Below are 20213 nucleotides of genomic sequence, written 5' to 3'. Positions count from 1 at the left end.
GCTCACCAGAGGGACGTGAAGACAAGTGGAAAGAAGGAGTATGCATCTTTTTCTGTTATGATTGCTAGGAGTCATGACGATACCCCACGCTGGTAAAAAGACGTGTATTAGGACAGCATTCCTGTTCTCGTCACGGTGGGTGGAGTCTCAGTGGTGGGCTCTGCAGGCTGCTGGCGTTGTCTTGGCATCGCCCTCCTTAGCTGCTACCACATCGCCATCCATGTACATCATTGCTTGACCAAGGAAGTGGGCTTCAGGGGCTGATTCTCTGATGCTGAGATGACATATAGATCCAGTGTCCCTGGTGACTCGAATAGTGTTTTTTTTCCCTTTAAAAAAAAAAAAAAATGAGTAAAACTAACTCAAAACTATAAAACCAATAGTTTGTGAAGGCCTAAAAGGCTGTTGCTCAAAGTGAAACCTGACAACTTATTCATTGGTCTGTCTAAGTGTACAGCATTGGTGTTCTAGTATTCTTTTCCAAGGAGGAGAGGATGAATCCAGCTATTGGGGTGGACCTGTCACTTTTTCAAAAAGTACTTATTTGGCTGCACTGGGTCTTGGTTGTGGCCTGTGGGATATACGTCCCTGACCAGAGACCGAGCCCAGGCCCCCTGCATTGGGAGCATGGAGTCTTAGCCGTTGGACCACCAGGGAAGGCCCTGACATTTTCTATGTTAATTGGTTTCACAGAGCAGTATAAACAACTAGAAAGCAAAGATTTTCTTTTTTTCTTTTTTTTTTTTTTTTCCAATTTCTATTGGATTCTTATTTCTTTTTTCCATTTATTTTTATTAGTTGGAGGCTAATTACTTTACAATATTGTAGTGGTTTTTTGCCATACACTGACATGAATCAGACATGGATTTACATGTGTTCCCCATCCTGATCCCCCCTCCTGCCTCCCTCCCCATCCCATCCCTCTGGGTCTTCCCAGTGCACTTGTCTCATACATCCAACTTGGGCTGGCAGTCTGTTTCACCCTTGATAGTATACTTGTTTCAGTGCTATTCTCTCAGAACATCCCATCCTCGCCTTCTTCCACAGAGTCTAAAAGTCTGTTCTGTACATCTGTGTCTCTTTTTCTGTTTTGCATATAAGGTTATCGTTACCATCTTTTTAAATTCCATATATACGCATTAGTATACTGTATTTGTGTTTATATTTCTGGCTGGCTTCACTCTGTATAATGGGCTCCAGTTTCATTCATCTCATTAGAACTGATTCAAATGAATTCCTTTTAATGGCTGAGTAATATTCCATGGTGTATATGTACCACAGCTTCCTTATCCATTCGTCTGCTGATGGGCATCTGGGTTGCTTCCATGTTCTGGCTATTATAAACAGTGCTGCAATGAACATTGGGGTGCACATGTCTCTTTCAGATCTGGTTTCCTCGGTGTGAATGCCCAGAAGTGGTATTGCTGGGTCATATGGCAGTTCTATTTCCAGTTTTTTAAGAAATCTCCACACTGTTTTCCATAGTGGCTGTACTAGTTTGCATTCCCACCAACAGTGTAAGAGGGTTCCCTTTTCTCCACACCCTCTCCAGCATTTATTGCTTGTAGACTGTTGGATAGCAGCCATCCTGACTGGCGTGTAATGGTACCTCATTGTGGTTTTGATTTGCATTTCTCTCATAATGAGTGATGTGGAGCATCTTTTCATGTGTTTGTTAGCCATCTGTATGTCTTCTTTGGAGAAATGTCTGTTTAGTTCTTTGGCCCATTTTTTGATTGGGTCATTTATTTTTCTGGAATTGAGCTGTAGGAGTTGCTTGTATATTTTTGAGATTAATCCTTTGTCTGTTTCTTCATTTGCTATTATTTTCTCCCATTCTGAAGGCTATATTTTCACCTGAAAACAAAGGTTTTCAAAGGTAACTATCACTCACTCACTCTAACTGGTGGCTCACTCAAATTGGGATAATTCAGTCATGATTTATTTACAAAGGTGTGATGAGTAGAATGGATGATGCCATTTCCAGGGTTGGTAATAGAATTGTTCTCACCTTTTGGCCCTAAAGCTGGATTTAGAAAAGGCAGAGGAACCAGAGATCAAGTTGCTAGCATCCGCTGGATCATTGAAAAAGCAAGAGAGTTCCAGAAAAACATCTGCTTTATTGACTACACCAAAGCCTTTGACTGTGTGGATCACAACAAACTGTGGAAAATTCTGGAAGAGATGGGAATATCAGACCACCTGACCTGCTTCCTGAGAAATCTGTATGCAGGCCAGTAAGCGACAGTTAGAACTGGACATGGAACAACAGACTGGTTCCAAATTGGGAAAGGAGTACGTCAAGGCTGTATATTGTCACCCTGCTTATTTGACTTATATGCAGGGTACATCATGAGAAATGGGCTCGATGAAACACAAGCTGGAATCAAGATTGTCTGGAGAAATATCAATAACCTCAGATATGCAGATGACACCATCCTTATGGCAGAAAATGAAGAAGAACTAAAGAGCCTCTTGATGAAAGTGAAAGAGGAGAGTGAAAAAGCTGGCTTAAAACTCAACATTCAGAAAACTAAGATCATGGCATCCGGTCCCATCATTTCATGGCAAATAGATGGAGAAACAATGAGAGCGCCGAATCCTAACCACTAGACCACCAGGGAGCGTCTATGGAGAAACAATGAAAACAGTGAGAAACTTTATTTTCTTGGGCTCCAGAATCATTGCAGATGGTGACTGCAGCCATGAAATTAAAAGATGCTTGCTTCTTGGAAGGAAAGCTATGACCAACCTAGATAGCATATTAAAAACCACTACAATATTGTAAAGTAGCCTCCAACTAATAAAAATAAATGAAAAAAAAATCTAAAATAAAAACAAAGCAGAGACTTTGCCAACAAAGGTCCTTCTTATCAAAGCTGTGGTTTTTCCAGTGGTCATGTATGGATGTGAGAGTTGGACCATAAAGAAAGCTGAGCGTCGAAGAGTTGATGCTTTTGAACTGTGGTGTTGGAGAAGACTCTTGAGAGTCCCTTGGACTGCAAGGAGATCCAGCCAGCCCATCCTAAAGGAATTCAGTCCTGAACATTCATTGGAAGGACTGATCCTGAAGCTGAAACTCCAATACTTTGACCACCTGATGGGAAGAGCTGACTCATTTGAAAAGACCCTGATGCTGGGAAGGATTGAAAGGCAGGAGGAGAAGGGGACGACAGAGGATGAGATGGTTGGATGCCATCATCAACTCAGTGGACATGAGTTTGAGTAAGCTCCGGGAGTTGGATTTTCCTGGATACCAGCAGGCTTTCCGGGACAGGGCAGCCTTGTGTGCTGCAGTCCATGGGGTTGCAAAGAGTTGGACATGACTGAGCAACTGAACTGAACTTAGACCCCAGAGGGAAAAAAAAAAGTAAATGGATTGGGATGGATGTGGTCCCTGGAACCCAGAAGGAGCTCTGATTTGGAGACTGGTGGAAAGGGCCAGGACCATGGATAGTGGAGTCAGCACAAGTGCCAGGGCGGGAATGACTGACCCCTGCCTTCAAGGGCCTCTCTCCCAGTGAGGGTACAGTGTGGTCCCCTCCATGATCAGAGGCTCCCAGTGTAATCGGTCTGCTGCTGGCTTGCAGGCTGGGCCCTCCAGGGACCCGAGCTCTCTCATTGCTCAGTGTTGGCCTCTGTTCATGGCAGGTGACTCCTCTACCACGGCAGTAGTCAAGTTAGTCTTGGTGAGCGAAAGTCCATGTTGTTGAGCCCCTGTGCTGCTTCCATCCTTTCCTCCGTGCTCTTTGTACATAGCCTTGTTGAGTGAGGACCCGTGCTGGTGAAGGACACTGCCTGGCGTCCCCGGGATAGGTCTGATCCTCCAGCTGTTTGGTAAGGCCCTCTTGCGGGCATTTATGTGAATGGGTCATGAATGTCTCCACTCTGTTCCCATTCCAGGAGCCTGTCTGTACCTGTCTCCTCCAGACTTTTTTTAAAATGTATTTTTAGTACAGTGGTTTTCTTTTCAAGTTTTTGATCCCCTTTCAAGCCTATTGAAAGTCACTCAATTGTGTCTGACTCTTTGAGACCCCATAAACTATACAGTCCATGAATTTCTCCGGGCCTGGAGTGGGTAGGTAGCCTTTCCCTTCTCCAGGGGATCTTCCCAACCCAGGGATCAAACCCAGGTCTCCCACATTGCGTATGGATTCTTTACTAGCTGAGCCACAAGGGAAGCCCAACAATACTGGAGTGGGTAGCCTGTCCCTTCTTCAGTGGATCTTTCCGACCCAGGAATCAAACCAGGGTCTCCTGCATTGCAGGTGGATTTGTTACCAACTGAGCTATCAGGGAAGCCCTGATAGCTCAACTGCTTTCTGGGTTGGTGTAGATGCATCGCTGCATCCATCTCTCTCCAGGCAGTGCGTGTGCATTTACCATAAACAAAGTCCTGCCCACTATGGATGGGGTTGCAGTGAAGTGACCATCTACTTTCTCCTGGTGCTAACGGGCCATGGAGACCCATGTGTGCACCAGGTCTGTCTCTGCTTTTCCTCCTGGAAAGAAGGAAACGTAAAACTTCATAGGAAGTCACAGGGGCGGGCTGAGGAAGGGAGAGGCGGCTGAGTGGTGACGGCAGATACCAGGGAGTCTGAGCCACCTGCCTATCAAATGCGAGTAAAGAATCTGCGTGGTTTGGACTCATGCATAGCATTTCAGTTTTAAAATGCTATTGTGCATAACAAGTTTTATGGTGGCCTCTGATTCATGGTGGCCAGATCAGGTACCATAGTCTTCCAGAGACAGGCGTGAAATCTCAGCCAGGGCCCAGAAAGGAGCCAGGTGCTGCTTTTCAAATGGAGACTGGCAGTTGGCAGAGGGTAGGGTAAGACCTTATTCCAAAATCTGAGGGGTCTGTGTTCTGGCTCTGCCATAGACAGTTCTGACAGTCTGTGCTGTATCTGGCAGACCAGCTTGGACCTGCTGCAGAATTCTTTCTTGGGCCCCTCTCAAAACTGGCAGCCTTGTCAGTGATCACTAAATGGGTTGGCACCCCTAAATCCAGACAGGCACACTAGTTGTGGGACCTCCTAATCTTGGGTAGTGCCAGGGATAGCAAATTCCCTCTCACTTTAGAAGGAACATGATCATATGCTCCAAGAGGGCTCCTGGGAACTTCAGCAGTGTTAATAGACCGTGAACTTTTTGAAGGCTTTATCTCCTACCCTCTTGCATGCAAATTTAGAGTACTGCTCACCAGATCCAGTTAGCATCACGTCCTCAGTGTGACAGGGCAGCCGGGTGTCCTGCAGAGTATCAAGATGGTCAGAGTCTGTATTGTGACACAATGGGTGACTTGACTTACACAGGGGCAATTCAGCAAGTAGTAACGACTTCTGATTTTTCTTTTTTTTTTTTACTGATTGGAATAAAAAAGAGAGCCATACTAGGTGTCAGGAACTGTGTTGATTTGCTTTGTAAAGATGCCACATCTGAAACTGAATCTGCAGCTACAATTGGCATCATTGTCTGATTAAATCTGCAAAACCAGTAGTCACTCTCCATGATCCATGTGGCTTCCTCACTGGCCCAACAGGCAAGTTCAGTGGGCACGTTGGTAGAAATCCCTGCCTTGGCTCCTTTCATATCTTCCGTGGCAGTGATCCCTAATAGCCGATTCTCAGTGGACATGATTTGCTTCGGACTTACTGTCACTGAGTGGACAGGCGGGGTAGATATTCTTCTGCTTTGGTCCTTCCTACTCTAAATAGGGATCTGCTGTGAGCACCCTACTAATTACTTGGTATCTGTGGTCACTCTGTGTTCCTGGGCTGGGAAGGTAACCAGAGCTGAGTGCCTGGGATCACGGGACAGATGTAAGGTGGATTTGGCTAAAACTCCATGTTAGCCCCCGACCCTTAATGAGCTCTTACTCTGACTCCTGAACTTTAGTGTCAGCTTAGGTCTCTGGAGACCAGCCCTCATTCAGAAACAGTACCTAATACAGTCAGAGAGTCTGGTGCTTTCCCCAGTGCTCAGTCACATGGTCATTGGCTGTGGACCCTCTGTGGAATGAAGGTGCTGGGACAGATTGACATCATTTACCTGTGGCCAGTTTGTAGGGGTCTCTTTCAAGGGGATCTTCAGATTAGTCAAGGAGCTCTGGGTCTGTGAACCAGCTTGGCTGTGGGATCTGGATAAGCGGCTGTGAGTCCTTGATGCAGGGACTCTGGTAGGTCTCTGCCCGGTAGGCCTAGAAATGTTCTCATTCTGTGTCAAGCGTCAGTTTTTGTTGTTTAGTTGCTGAGTTGTGCCTGACTCTTTTGCAGCCCCGTGGACTGTAGCCCACCAGGGATTTCCCAGGCAAGAAAACTGGAGGGGGTTGCCATTTCTTTTTCCAGGGGATCTTCCTGACTCAAGTATCAAACCTGTGTCTCCTGCATTGGCAGGCAGTTTTTTTTTTTTTTTTTTTTTTTTAAACTGTTGGGCCTCCTGGGAAGCCCAAGCTTAGTAGGCTGATTTGATGGTCAGTTTACCACTGTCTTAGATTCTAGTGGATCAGAATACTCTGGTCACCAAATTGCCCCATGACTTACTGGCATTTGTGTAGTTAAGAGTGGCCATTGGTCTTTGCTGTCCCTCAATTCTGTTGTTCGCTCTGTGATCAGAGAACCGAGCTCCGTGGTCAGTGTTTCTCACTCTCGTCTCTGACCTGTCAAGAGTTCCACTGCAAGGCTGCCCAGGGTGCTGGGGGCCCCCTCACAAGGCTTGTTTCTCAGATCCTCCCTGGAGGGGTGGTTTAGCGGGTGGCTGGGCAGGTTAGATCGCCCTTTGTAGAACCACTCCAGCATTCCCAGTTCCCTGAGCTCTTCCTGACCCTGTCCTCTGCAGCAGTGCTTCTCAACTTGGCTTGCATATTAGAATTCCAAGGGGCTTTAAAAATTCTGATGTCCAGGCCATAGCCCAGAGCAGTTAAACCAGAATCTCTGGAGTTGGATGCCGAAAGCTGTCGTTTTTAAAGTTCACAGGTGATTGCAGTGTGCAGGCACTAGAGTTCCACAGTAGTAATTCTCAAAGCATGGTTTAGGCCATCAGCATCGCTTGGCAACTTGTTGGAGCTGCAAATTCTTAGGTCTTGCCCCAGGCCTACGGAGTGAGAAACTCTGAGGGCATGGCCCAGCATCCTATGTTTTCACATATTCTTCAGTGATTCTGACGCATACTCAAGTTTGAGAGCCACTGCTCTGCTGTGTGGGCTTCCCTGGTAGCTCAGCTGGTAAAGAAAATGCCTGCGGTGCAGGAGGCCTGGCTTCGATTTCTGAGTCAGGAAGATCCCCTAGAGAAGGGTTAGGCTACCCACTCCAGTATTCTTGGGCTTCCCTGGTGGCTCAGATGGTAAGGAATCCACCTGCAGTGTGGGAAACCTGGGTTTGATCCCTGGGTTGGGAAGATCCCCTGGAGAAGGGAGTGGCAGCCCACTCCAGTATTCTTGCCTGCAGAATTCAATGGACAGAGGAACCTGGTGGGCTGTAGTCCATGGGGTCACAAAGAGTTGGATGCAACTGAGCAACTTTCACTTGCTGTATGCTGGCGAAATCCTAGCATTTTGACCTCATTAATTATAGGCCGTCGTTAAGGCCATGTTTTAATTGGTCAGGCTAGCAAATTCCTAAGTGTTTGAATCTCTGGACTCCCTGGCAAGAAGCATTGTCAATGTGACGTGCATACCTGCTTTCGAGGCCTAGTTTGGTTCTCAGGGAAGATTACTTTTTCCCATTGCTTCATTCAGCGCCAAGGTCTCAAGATTCCTTACTGCCCTCTCTTGCAGTTTGGTTCATTTCTTACTCGTACATCATTGGGGCCCCAACTTAATGTGAATGGTCTCCTAAGTGATACCACACTCTGGGCAAGCCCTGGAGTTTGTCACTTGTTCCGTTTCAGAAGATCATTTCAAGGTCACAGAGATTCATTACATGCCTGCAGGGTTAAAGTATCTTGACTGCTTACCTATTTTCTTATTTTCCTGTTTTCTCTCTGCTGGCATATTTTCCAAGTTTCAGTCTTTGAGATTCCCATAGCTGCCAGTTCAGCTGTGCAGTTTATAAAGACATTAAAAAATATTTTATCTAGCATTTTAAAATTATTTTCAGTGGGAGGAATATTTAGGACATCTTGTCTGCCATCTGCCAGAGACGGGCAAAAGAATTTTAATGATTAATCTGGTTTCAAACTGCAGATTTATTACAGATTTATGGCAATTTGACACCCAATTTCCTAACCTGCAGGGCAGGATTTATCAGTATACTTCTCATTCATAGCTTTTCTGGTGATTGGTGCTTCACAACTCTGGTGTCAGATCCATGATACAAGTGTTGATGGCAGGTCTTAGCTGCGACACAAATGATCTTATTCTCCCCTAAGATATGGGTGCAGTAATTTACTGATTGTGTTGTTTTGTCAGTAATTATTTTAAGGTACTAGAACTTTGTCATTACTATGTATGACTAAAGTGGTCTGTCTGAAATGGATGATTAGAATTCTGTCTTAGTTGAGGTATGACTAGCTGATACTGTGGTAATAGCAACCATCAAAACCTCAGAGGCTTTAGAACTCTCTTGCTGTTGGCCTGGGTGCTCTGAGGGCAACTGACTTCAGAACCCCAGCTGCTTGCAGTTCATTCCATCCAGCAGGTATGCTCACGTTTCCTGGGACATAGGGACAGAGTAGAGAAAATTGCCTATGGATTCCTGGGTCGGAAAGATCCCCTGGAGGAGGGCACGGCAACCCACTCCAGTATTCTTACCTAGAGAATTCCATGGACAGAGAGGATCCTGGCAGGCTACAGTCCACAGGGTCACAAAGAGTCGGACACAGCTGAAACGATTTAGCATGCACACATGTACACACATCATTTCTACTTTCAGCCAACTGGTTAGAGTTAGTCACATGGTCCCATCCAACTTCGGGGGAGCTGGGAAATGTTTTCATGTGTCCAGGAAGGGAGAGGAACTGCATGGCACAAATACTGTTTACTGCTTCTGCAGGCTGACTGCCTAACTAGAGCATAGAGGGTATTTATTAGGGGAAATGAGCAAGGTCAGACTCCAAGAGAAGGATTAGAGCAGTCAGGGCCTGGCAGCTCCAGAGGGCCTTCGGAGCAGGGCCCTCTTGGAGTCTTGCTTGGAGCCACTGCTAGTAAACTTCAGCTGGTTTGTTTATTCTGTGACACTCCACTCAAGGTTCAGGTTTCTGAGCAGGAGCCTTGCTGGCTGTTTAGGTTGTGGCCTCGTCTTTTTTTCTTTTCTTTTTTTTTTTAGTTTTGAATAAAACTCTGATTTATTATTTTATTTTTAAAGACCTCTGATTTTGAGGTAATTAACACAAAATTTTATTCTCTGATAAGATATAAAGGACAAAAAGAAATCTGCTAGTGATATAGTTTATTTTTAAAAAATTTTTATTGAAGTATAGTTGATTTACAATGTTGTGTTTTCAGGTGTATAGCAAAGTGAATCAGTTATACACATACGCATATCCACTTTTTTTAAAGATTCTTTTTCCATACGGGTCATTACAGAGTATTGAGTAGAGTTCCTTGTGCTATGCAATAGTTTCTTATTAGTTATCTGCTTTATGTAGAGTAGTGTATATGTCAACCCCAGTCTCCCAATTTATAACTTTCCCTACCCCGATCCCCTGGTAACCATAGGCGTGGTTTCTACATCCGTGTCTGTATTTCTGATTTAGCTTTAATTGAACCAGACTAGGAGGGAAGATGTTTCTGAAGGAGCCAGGGCCCTTACAGTTTCCATGTTTGGAGGGCCTGCTTTGTCATCGCATCACACAGACACACACAGTTGAGGAGAGGTGTTTTCTTCAAAAGGAACTTGAGTGGTGTTGGGAAGAGGGATTGGGTGACTGGCAACCAAAAAGCGACACATTCTTTTGCAGTTTTGAAATTTGTTGACATCTAATTAAAAAAAAAAATCAGGGAACTTGGTAAAGTTTGTGTACCAAGTGCTTCCAAATTTTTTTTGATGGCTGTTAAACAAATCTGCTTATGCATTTATTTGCTTTTCCTGACAGTGTGTAATCTTTAAGATAAAAAATTCCACCAGTTCCAGGTTGTTTATTTACATTTAGACCTCGCCAGGGTAGTGACAAGATAGCAGTACTGACTTTTTCTCCCTGATTATTTACTTTTAGGAGTTAGATGCCAATTTGAATGCAGATAACCCTCCAGTTCTGTATTTGTTAAAATGAGGTGTTTGTCACAGTATGTTCCAGGGGGAAGAAAGTTTTGTGGCTGTTGTTTTGACCTGAAGAACATCCAAATCAAAGATTGAATGATTTGCTTGACTTGGTATTTATGGGCATGTGGGATTTGGAAATGCTAGGCAAAGTATAGGAGAAGGAAATGGCAACCCACTGCAGTGTTCTTGCCTGGAGAATCCCAGGGATGGCGGAGCCTGGTGGGCTGCCGTCTCTGGGGTCGCACAGAGTCGGACACGACTGAAGTGACTTAGCAGCAGCAACCCAATTATCAATAATATGCAGAGAATTAGAGATTAAAGATTATATCCACTTTGATATCCAGAAGTCACTAGTAGAACTTCTTACAGTGTTGCAACATTGCAGTAGTATTTCCAGTTATTAGGTATAGAACAGATTTTTTCCTCTTCAAATAAGTTTACCATCTTTCTGTTTCTGCCTCTTCAGCCTTCTCTTATCTGTTTCTAGTGTGTTTTTTCTCTCTCACACTTTTTAAATCAACACTTTTGAAAATGAAAACTTGAAGTTTCAAGTCTACAGGTCTGAAATGCAGTTCCCAGCAGAGTCTGAGATTTAATACAAATAAAATTGAAGACAGGATTATGAGATTCATGTTTTATGTGAGCAAACTGTGTTTGGGACATTGAAAATGGTATTCTAAGAAAGAAAAAGGTTGGGCAGAGTGGTATCCATTGGAATTCTCTGTTCCTTTGAGATTGTGAAATGCTCCTGCTTGATGGGTTGGAACTTCCACAGGGAAGAATGCTGAACAGTTATCTAATTTGAAAGGTTATGTTGTTGTGATGTCTGCTGCTGTATCTCCCATTGGGAGCAGTTATATAGGTCTTAAAAATGTCCCTTTGGCCTAATAAAACACTCGAGTCTCTTTGGTCTGGAGTTTATTTCAATTTCTATTTGTAGCTGTTAATTGTATACCTGTTAACATGGACATTTAAAAACTATATTTTGAGAGTCAGGAGCAAGCAAACTCGGTGCGAGTTCAGAATATTAGTTTTATAACTGCAGAACTTCTTTATCTTCTGTCTCTGCCTAAGATACTCAGTTCGGGTATGTGAAATTGAAGCACATCCGACCTAATGTCAATCTGATAGTTTCAGATAAAGCTGAAAGAGGCCTGGCTATCCCTTGTCAGAGTTGTTGTAAAATGAATTTTGAGTTTAAGACTTCAGAGTAGTTTAAGGTATAGGATTTTGTTGTTGTTCGGTTGCTCAGTTGTATCCTACTCTTTGCAACCCCATGGACTACAGCATGCAAGGCTTTCCTGTCACCATCTCCTGGAGCTTGCTCAGACTCCTGTCCATTGAATCAGTGATGCCATCCAACCATCTCATCCTCTGTCTTCTCTCTCCTCCTCCTGTCAGTCTTACCCAACTTCAGGGTCTTTTCCAATGAGCAAGCTCTTCGAATCAGGTAGCCAAAGTATTGAAACTTCAGCTTCAGCATCAGTCCTTCTGATGAATATTCAGGACTGATTACCTTTAGGATGAACTGGTTGGATCTCTTTGCAGTCCAAGGGACTCTCAAGAGTCTTCTCTAGCCCCGCAGTTCAAAAGCAGCAATTCTTCGGTGCTCAGCCTTTTTTTATTGTTCAGCTTTCATATTTATACAGTTTCATCACCACATACATGACTACTGGAAAAATCATAGCTTTGACTACACAGACCTAAGAAATAGGATTACAATCCTATTATTATATTTGGTTGTTGTTATAATTATTATTATTATTTATAATTATAAATAATTATTGTTATTTGAAGTAATCAAGCAACCAGTCATGCCTATGGTTGCAGAAGCATAGTTTCTTTTAGGGTAATAGAATCAGTGATTGTGTAGATATGCCTTAAAGCATAATAATACTAGAAGTAAGACACCCTCCACTCTCCTCATTTTCCTTAAATTTTCCAAAAAATACACACAATAGTAGCATGATACCTGAATATCCATCCCATTTAAAAAAATCTATTTTAGTTTCATTTTTATACACTATAACTTTTTATACACTATAGGAGAAACATGCCTAAGAACAATATCCACATATTATTTGGATTTCTGAGTTGGAAGAAGAACTAAACAATCTCATTTACGTTTTTTGTTCTGTTTAGTATTGGCATATTTTAGTGTCATACTTAAGTCAGCAAAGTTATTTTTCCTGCTTGGTGTTTGTCATTTATGTGGTTATTCTTAGAGTTTTCCTTTTTAATATTGATGTTTCTTGAAATTTTTACGGAATGAGTGGAAAATCTATACAGTAATATTGCAGGGAAACTTACTTGTGCATTGTTTAATGGTATCCAAAGTTAAGTTTTGCAAGTGAAATACTGGGCTGCTGTGACTTTACTAGCATAAATCATATGATGTTTGTCTGTCTCCAAGGCACTGGGTTCCAAAGCAGTTTCTGTTATGCTGGAGGCAGTTCAGGCAGTTTTATATCTTTAAGGGTCTGCAGCATTAAAATGCTTTAATTTCCTGTGATGTTTGCTGATACCAAATGGCTGGTGGATGATCAAACGGAGCAGAGCTACATGTCCCTGCTGTGAATTTTGTGAAACAGAAAGTTGGATCTGGGTTTTGAATTTAGAACGAGGTTAACTTGAAAAAGTTAAAATTTTATTTTGGGGTAACTGTAGATTCACATGCAGTTGTAAGAAATAGTGCAGAGAGATGTTGGGTATATATGGTACTTCATCTAATTTTCCCTGATGGTGACATCTTGGAGAACTATCAGGCAATACCACAGTCAGAATGTTGACGTGGAGATAGTTAATGAACAGAACAGTTTCATCACCACAAGGATCACCCTTATTGCCCTTTATAACCATACCCACTTCCCTCTATCTCATGCTCTTCCTTCCCACCCCTGGCGACTGACTAATCTGTTCTCCATTTCTGTACTTCTTTCATTTTGAAGATGTATATAACCTTTCAGGGTTGGCTTTTTTGTTTAACCTAATTCTCTGACTCTTCATTCTGGTTGTTGCGTGTGTGCACATTTTGTTACATTTTATTGCTTAATAGTATTCTGTATCCATTTACCTGTTGAAAGATAACCTGGATCATTTCCAGTTTTGACAGTTACAAATAAAGCTGCTGTAAAATGGAACAACAGGTTTTGTGTGGATGGAAGTACTCATTTCTCTGGGATAAATGCTGATGAGTGCAGTTTCTAGGTCCTGTGGCAGCTGCATGTTTAGTGGTTCATTTGTTATGTTTTTTTTGAGAAACTGCCAAACTATTTTCCAGCATGGCTGTACCATTTTGCATTCCCACCAGAGATGGTGTCAGCCATCCAGTTTCTCCCCAGCCTTAGCAGCAATTGCTATTGTCACTGTTTCTGATAAGAGGTGTTATGATAGCTCATTGTGGTTTTAATTTGCATTTCCATAACTGTTAATACTGTTGAACATCTTTTCATATGCTTATTTGTCAGTTGTATCGCTTCTCTGGTACAATGTCTCTGTGCTTTTGGTATCAGATCTACTCTTTACCTAGATTCTGAAGACTTTATCATATATATAGATGATATATATATATATGATTTATATATATGATATATATATTTTATATTTCGTATATATATATTTTACTTCTGTTTTTCTGTTTTACATTCAAGTCCATGATCCATTTTGAGTTACTACTTCGTATAAAGTGTCAGACTTAGGCTGAGGTTTACTATTTTTCCAGTGGAAAGCCAGTTGCTCCAGCAACATTTGTTGAAAAGATGGACTTTCCTCCCTTATACTACCTTTGCATATTTGTCAAAAGCCAGTGGGCAGCCATACCAATGTGGAGCTAGTTCTTAATTCTCTGTTCAGGTTCATTGATCTGAGAGTCTGTCTCTCTGACATCGTCTCACAGTCTTGATTACTGTAGGTGTATACTGTCTTGAAACCAGTTAGAACAGTTTTCAACCACTTTATTCTCCTTTTTCAAAATCATTTTGGCAATTCTGATACTTCTGTTTTCCCACATGAATTGTGGGATAATCTTGTCAATATCTACAAAAAAGTCTTGGTAGGATTTTGGTAGGAATTTCGGTAAAGCAGCTATCAGTTTGGGGGAAATTGACATCTTCACTGGGAGTCTTACTATCTATGAACCTAGTATATCTCCTTTTCGTATTCGCTTATGAGATGGTCAGTCAGGATTGGCCACACGAGGAGAAGGAGCAGAGGCTCAGGAAAATAGAGTTTATTATGCTTAGTGCTTCTCGAGACAGGTGGCTTACAGAGCCACGTGGAACAGCACCAAGGTGGTCAGGAGGCAGAAGACCGGAGCGCGTAGGCGGTGGCCTTTGTTGGGGTTTCCCCGGGAAAGGCAGGCAGGATGAATAGCTTAGAATTGGTTGGTCTGAATACTTTCAGCAGCCTATGGAATAATGACAGTCTCGAGTTGCCTGGTACCTGGCCTAGGATGATGAAGACGGAAGAGTATTGCCTTCTGAGGTATAAGGACCAGTTAGAGGAGGTGTGGTTCTGGGCTTGGTGGTTGGCATATTGAAGACACGCTTCCCTGGTGACTCATGCTGTCAAGTATCTGCCTGTAATGTGGGAGACCCATGTTCGATCCCTGGGTCAGGAAGGTCCCCTGGAGAAGGGAATGGCTACCCACTCCCGTATTCTTGTCTGGAGAATTCCACGGACAGAGGAACCTGGTGGGCTATAGTCCATGGGGTTGCAAAGAGTCAGACATGACAGAGTGACTAACACTTTTCATTTTTCACTTTCCTGGGCCTTAGCTACCTCTAAGAATCGGCTGGCCCTAGGAAAGTCATTCTCTCCCCAGCCAGAATGGTTTGTTTAAGATGTCAAAATATCTTATTGTATAGAAAATAAAATATCCACACACATACATAAAAATACACCTCTTCTTTTATTTAGATCATCTTTGGGCTTTTCTTTTTTAACATTGTTTATATTTATATCATATGTAATTTGATCACAGCCTAGTGGCATCATTTCTCCCGTTCAAGTGAAGTATAGAAAACTTACCTCCTTTTTCAACCATTTAACCTCCCTCTGTTTTATATAGTTAGCATATTATTGACCAGAGATATATTGATATGTCTTTTATTACCTTAACGTTATTGACCAGAGATGTTTCAGTGTTCGCTTACATAGCACATTGTTGGCCATAGGTATTAGTTTATGCAAAAATCCCCTGGTCAGTAGTGAATAAAATATATCCTCTAAATACACTTAGAACCAAATCAAGCATTTTTATAATGTTTGCTTCAACCATCAAAGTTAATTTAGAAAACTTAATAGAAGGAAAGACTATTGAATTTACCTGTATTTTTGCCTGTCATGTTCTTGTTTCTTTCCTCATATTCCAAGGTTCCTTTTAAAAAATCATTTCCTTTCTTTTTGGAAAACTTGCCTTTATCCACTCTTTTATGGTAAGTGTGTGGTTTTCATAGGGTAAAAGACGGCTAAAAAAAAAAAATGGCTGAGCATTGTTAATTTCAAATGGTTCAGTGTAATATTAATGAATGATCAATGGCTGATCAATACAGGGTAAAGGAAAAGAAACACTGTGTGTAGAAATGACCTGCAAAGGCTAATATGTTGTATATTGCTTTTTCCTCCTCAACCATTTTATATAGGGGACTCACTGTGGGTAAGGCAATAAGTGGTGGGGGTTATCTAAGATGTTATGTCTATATGGAGGAAGAGTACTCAGCAATAAAAAAGAATGCATTATAGAATAAATAGCATGCCTGAATGAATAAATAAATAAATAAAAATAGCATGCCTGAATCTCAAATGCATTATGCTAAGTGAAAGAAGCCAGAAAAATAAGAAAACATGATATGTGAAATGCAAACTAATGACAGAAAGTAAATTGGTAGGAGAAGAGAAAGGTAGTGGGATGGAGGTATTACCAAGGGAACATGGGTAAGCACTTGAGGGTTTTGCTGTCTTGATTGTGGTGGTGATTTCACATGGGATGTGCATATGTCAAATGTATCTGATTATACACTTTAAATATATACAACTGAGGGAATTCCATGGTGGTCCAGTGGTTACACCTCGGAGCTTTCACTGCAGTGGCCCCAGGATCAATCCCTGTTTGGGGAACTAAGGTCTTGCAAGCCACACGGCATGGCAGAAAAACAGCAACAAGAAAATGTAGCTCATTGTAGGTCAGTTACAAATAAAAACTGTCCCCACATCAAGTATTCCTCCTGTGCATGACTGTCATGCAGCTGCTTGATGTCCAACTCCAACTTGTCCACACTCTTGTTTACAAAGTAGAACCAGTGATCACATGCTGGGATGTTGTATTATTACACTGTGAAATTGTTCTGAAAATTTTAAATTGCTCACTTTCAGTTTTTAAACTTTTAAATGATAAAGCGAGATATAATTGACATACAACATTGTATTAGTTTTAGGTGTGCAACCTAGTGTTTTGGTGTATGTTCAACTTAAAAACCTAGGTCTTATCACCCTGAGAAATAATCTTGTTTGTGCACCATGTTTTGGGCCGCTCTGTTTCAGAGCACTGTTTCCATACTACTTACGTACATATTTTTTCCCCATCTCATTCTATATGTATCATTCTGAAACCATTCAACCCTAGTTTATGGTCACAGCGTGATTTGATTAACCTTGTGTTCTGGGGTATAAATTCTGGCATGGGGCATGAGATTTTCTCTGCATGAGTCCTAGGAAATTAACTAGATCTGATAAAAAAATATGCTGCAGAATTTCAAAGTGACTTATACCGAAATGTTGTTATAATATTGCTCCTCTCATATTTTTGAAGGAATCACTTAAAAGTTTAATGCAGTATAAGAACTGAATGCAGTATTTAATGTAGAATTTAATGCAGTATAAGCCTGCAAGTGGCATGGATGGTATGTGGAGCAAGTTGCTTCCACTCTCTCAGCCTAGGTTTTCTGGCTTTAAAGACAGAGTCACAGTTGCCTGGCAGAAGATTATTGATACAGTGAAAGTGCTTGGTAACTGATACATGCTGTAAGTGTTGTTTCTGTTCAGTCACTCAGCTGTGTCGGACTCTTTGTGACCAGTGGACTGCAGCATGCCAGCTTCCCTGTCCTTCACCATCTCCTGGAGCTTTCTCAGACTCACGTCCATTGAATCAGTGATTCCATCCAATCATCTCGGCGTCTGTCATCCTCTTCTCTTCCTGCCTTCAGTCTTTCCAAGCATCAGGGTCTATTCCAATGAGTCAGTTCTTCGCATCAGGTGGCCAGAGTATAAAAGCTTCAGCTTCAGCATCAGTCCTTCCAATGAATGTTCAGGGTTGATTTCCTTTAGGATTGACTGGTTTGATATCCAGTTCTTCTACACTCAGCCTTTTTTGTCCTAGTCTTACATCCATACATGACTACTGGAAAAATCATACCTTTGACTATTACTTTGAAGGCAAAGTAATGTCTCTGCTTTTTAATATGCTGTCTAGGTTGGGCATAGCTTTTCTTTCAAGCAGCAAGTGTCTTTTAATTTCATGGCTGCAGTAACCATCTGCAGTGATTTTGGAGCCCCCCAAAATAAAGTCTGTGACTGTTTCCATTGTTTCCCCATCTATTTGCCATGAAGTGATGGGACTAGATGCCATGATCTTTGTTTTTTAAATGTTGAATTTTAAACCAGTTTTTTCACTCTCCTCTTTCATCTTCATCAAGAGGTCCTTTAGTTTTTTTTCACTTTCTGCCATAAGTGTGGTGTCATCTGCATATCTGAGGTTATTGATATTTCTCCTGAAAATCTTGATTCCAGCTTGTGCTCCATCCAGCCTGGCATTTTGCATGGTGTACTCTGCATATAAGTTAAACAAGCGGGGTGACAATATACAGCCCTGACATACTCCTTTCCTAATTTGGAACCTGTCTGTTGTTCCATGTCCAGTTCTAACTATTGCTTCTTGACCTGCATTCAGTTTTCTTAGGAGGCAGGTAAGGTGGTCTGGTATTCCCATCTCTTAAAGAATTTTCCATAGTTTGTTGTGATCCACACAGTCAAAGATTTTAGTGTAGTCAATGAAGCAGAAGTAGATGTTTTTCTGGAATTTTCTTGCTTTTTTGATAATCCGACAGATGTTGGCAATTTGATCTCTGGTTCCTTTGCCTTTTGTAAATCCAGCTTGTACATCTGGATTTTCTCAGTTCACATACTGTTGAAGCCTAGCTTGAAGGATTTTGAGCATTACTTTGCTAGCATGTGAGATGAGTGCAATTGTGTGGTAGTTTGAACATTCTTTGGCATTGCCCTTCTTTGGGATTGAAATGAAAACTGACCTTTTTCAGTCCTGTGGCCACTGCTGAGTTTTCCAAATTTGCTGGCATATTGAGTGTAGCACTTTCACAGCGTCATCTTTTAGGATTTGAGATAGCTCAGCTGGAATTCTGTCATCTCCACTAGCTTTGTTCATAGTGATACTTCCTAAGGCCCACTTGACCTTGCACTCCAAGATGTCTGACTTTAGGTGAGTGATCACACTATCATGGTTATCTGGGTCATTAAGATCTTTTTTGTATTGTTTTTCTGTGTCTTCTTGCCACCTCTTCTTAATATCTTCTGCTTCTGTTAGGTCCATCCCATTTCTGTCCTTTACTGTGCCCATCTTTGCATGAAATGTTCCCTTGATATCTCTAATTTTCTTGAAGAGATCTCTAGTCTTTCCCATTCTATTGTCTTCCTCTATTTCTTTGCACTGATCACTGAGGAAGGATTTCTTATCTCTCCTTGCTCTTCTTTGGAACTCTGCATTCAGATGGAAATATCTTTCCCTTTCTCTTTTACTTTTTGCTTCTCTTCTTTTCTCGGCTATTTGTAAGGCCTCCTCAGACAGCCATTTTGCCGTTTTTGCATTTCTTTTTCTTAGGGATGGTCTTGATCCCTGCCTCCTGTACAATGTCATGAACCTCTGTCCATAGTTCTTCAGGTACTTTATCAGATCTAATCCCTTGAAACTATTTGTCACTTCTGCTGTATAATCGTAAGGGATTTGATTTAGGTCATACCTGAATGGACTCGTGATTTCCCCTATGTTCTTCAGTTTAAATCTGAATTTTGCAATAAGGGGTTCATGATCTGAGCCACAGTCACCTCTCGGTCTTGTTTTTGCTGACTGTATAAAGCTTCTCCATCTTCAGCTGCAAAGAATATAAATCAGTCTGATTTTGGTATTGACCGGCTGGTGACATCCATGTTTAGGGTCGTCTCTTGTGTTGTTGGGAGAGGGTGCTTGCTATAACGAGTGCGCTCTCTTCGCAATACTCTGTGAGCCTTTTCCCTGCTTCATTTTGTACTCCAAGGCCAAACTTGGTGCGATAAGTAGGTAAGTTTATTTTGCTGGGTATGTTTATATCTGCTTTAGCAAACTCCAGGAGATGGTGAGGGACAGGGAAGCCTGGCATGCTACAGTCCATGGGGTTGTGAAGAGTTGAATATGACTTGGTGCCTGAACAACAGCAACAAATTTACATCATCGTCTAGGAGAGCTCCTATTTTTTCTTCAGGAATAAGGTCCATATATTGAAAATCATTTGTAGACCAGTTGTTAAAAAGGTCAGATGAATTTTGTGGAATGTTTTTCCTGTTACATATAGGGTAAAGAACTGAGAGGTATGCATGAAATAATATACATTTTTTCCCCTTCTTTTCAGGCAATCACTCTTTTAACTGAATTAATCAGGGAAAATTTCAGGAACAGCAAATTAAAACAGTGCCTTTTACCAACCCTGGGAGAGCTGCTCTATCTTATAGCCACCGAGGTAAGACTATCTGGTTAACTCTCTTGCTCTCTGATGTGTTCTCACATTTCCTGGCTGATAAGTGTTAATATCAAAGTGTTTTGATTTTACCTCTTTGGGCACATGTAAGGAATTCAGTGAAAATTTTGCCTGTGAAGGGGATAGGCTCTTGGTGTCTTTCTGACTCTTCTCTCTTCTGGTCAGTCTTTCCTCTTTCCCAGTGCCCCTTTTTCTTTAAAGTGTAGGAGAGTAT

The 20213-nt window shown here is 41.9% G+C and overlaps 1 protein-coding gene across 4 annotated transcripts in view; it reads left to right on the top strand.

Annotated features, from left to right (window-relative positions):
- Positions 1-20213, top strand: part of ULK4 (unc-51 like kinase 4) — a 496024-nt gene that overhangs the window by 57867 nt on the left and 417944 nt on the right. For all 4 annotated transcript variants that reach the window (XR_010662955.1, XM_065933097.1, XM_065933095.1 and 1 more), the window contains one exon: positions 19874-19981. Coding sequence is in view for 3 of the 4 variants with exons in the window: in XM_065933097.1 (XP_065789169.1) it covers positions 19874-19981 (108 nt within the window). In the remaining variant the exon portion in view is untranslated. The remainder of the gene's footprint in view (positions 1-19873; positions 19982-20213) is intronic.

The sequence above is a fragment of the Muntiacus reevesi genome, chromosome 4 (genome assembly GCF_963930625.1).
Source record: "Muntiacus reevesi chromosome 4, mMunRee1.1, whole genome shotgun sequence".
NCBI lineage: Eukaryota > Metazoa > Chordata > Mammalia > Artiodactyla > Cervidae > Muntiacus > Muntiacus reevesi.
This window is presented reverse-complemented; position numbering and strand designations above follow the sequence as displayed.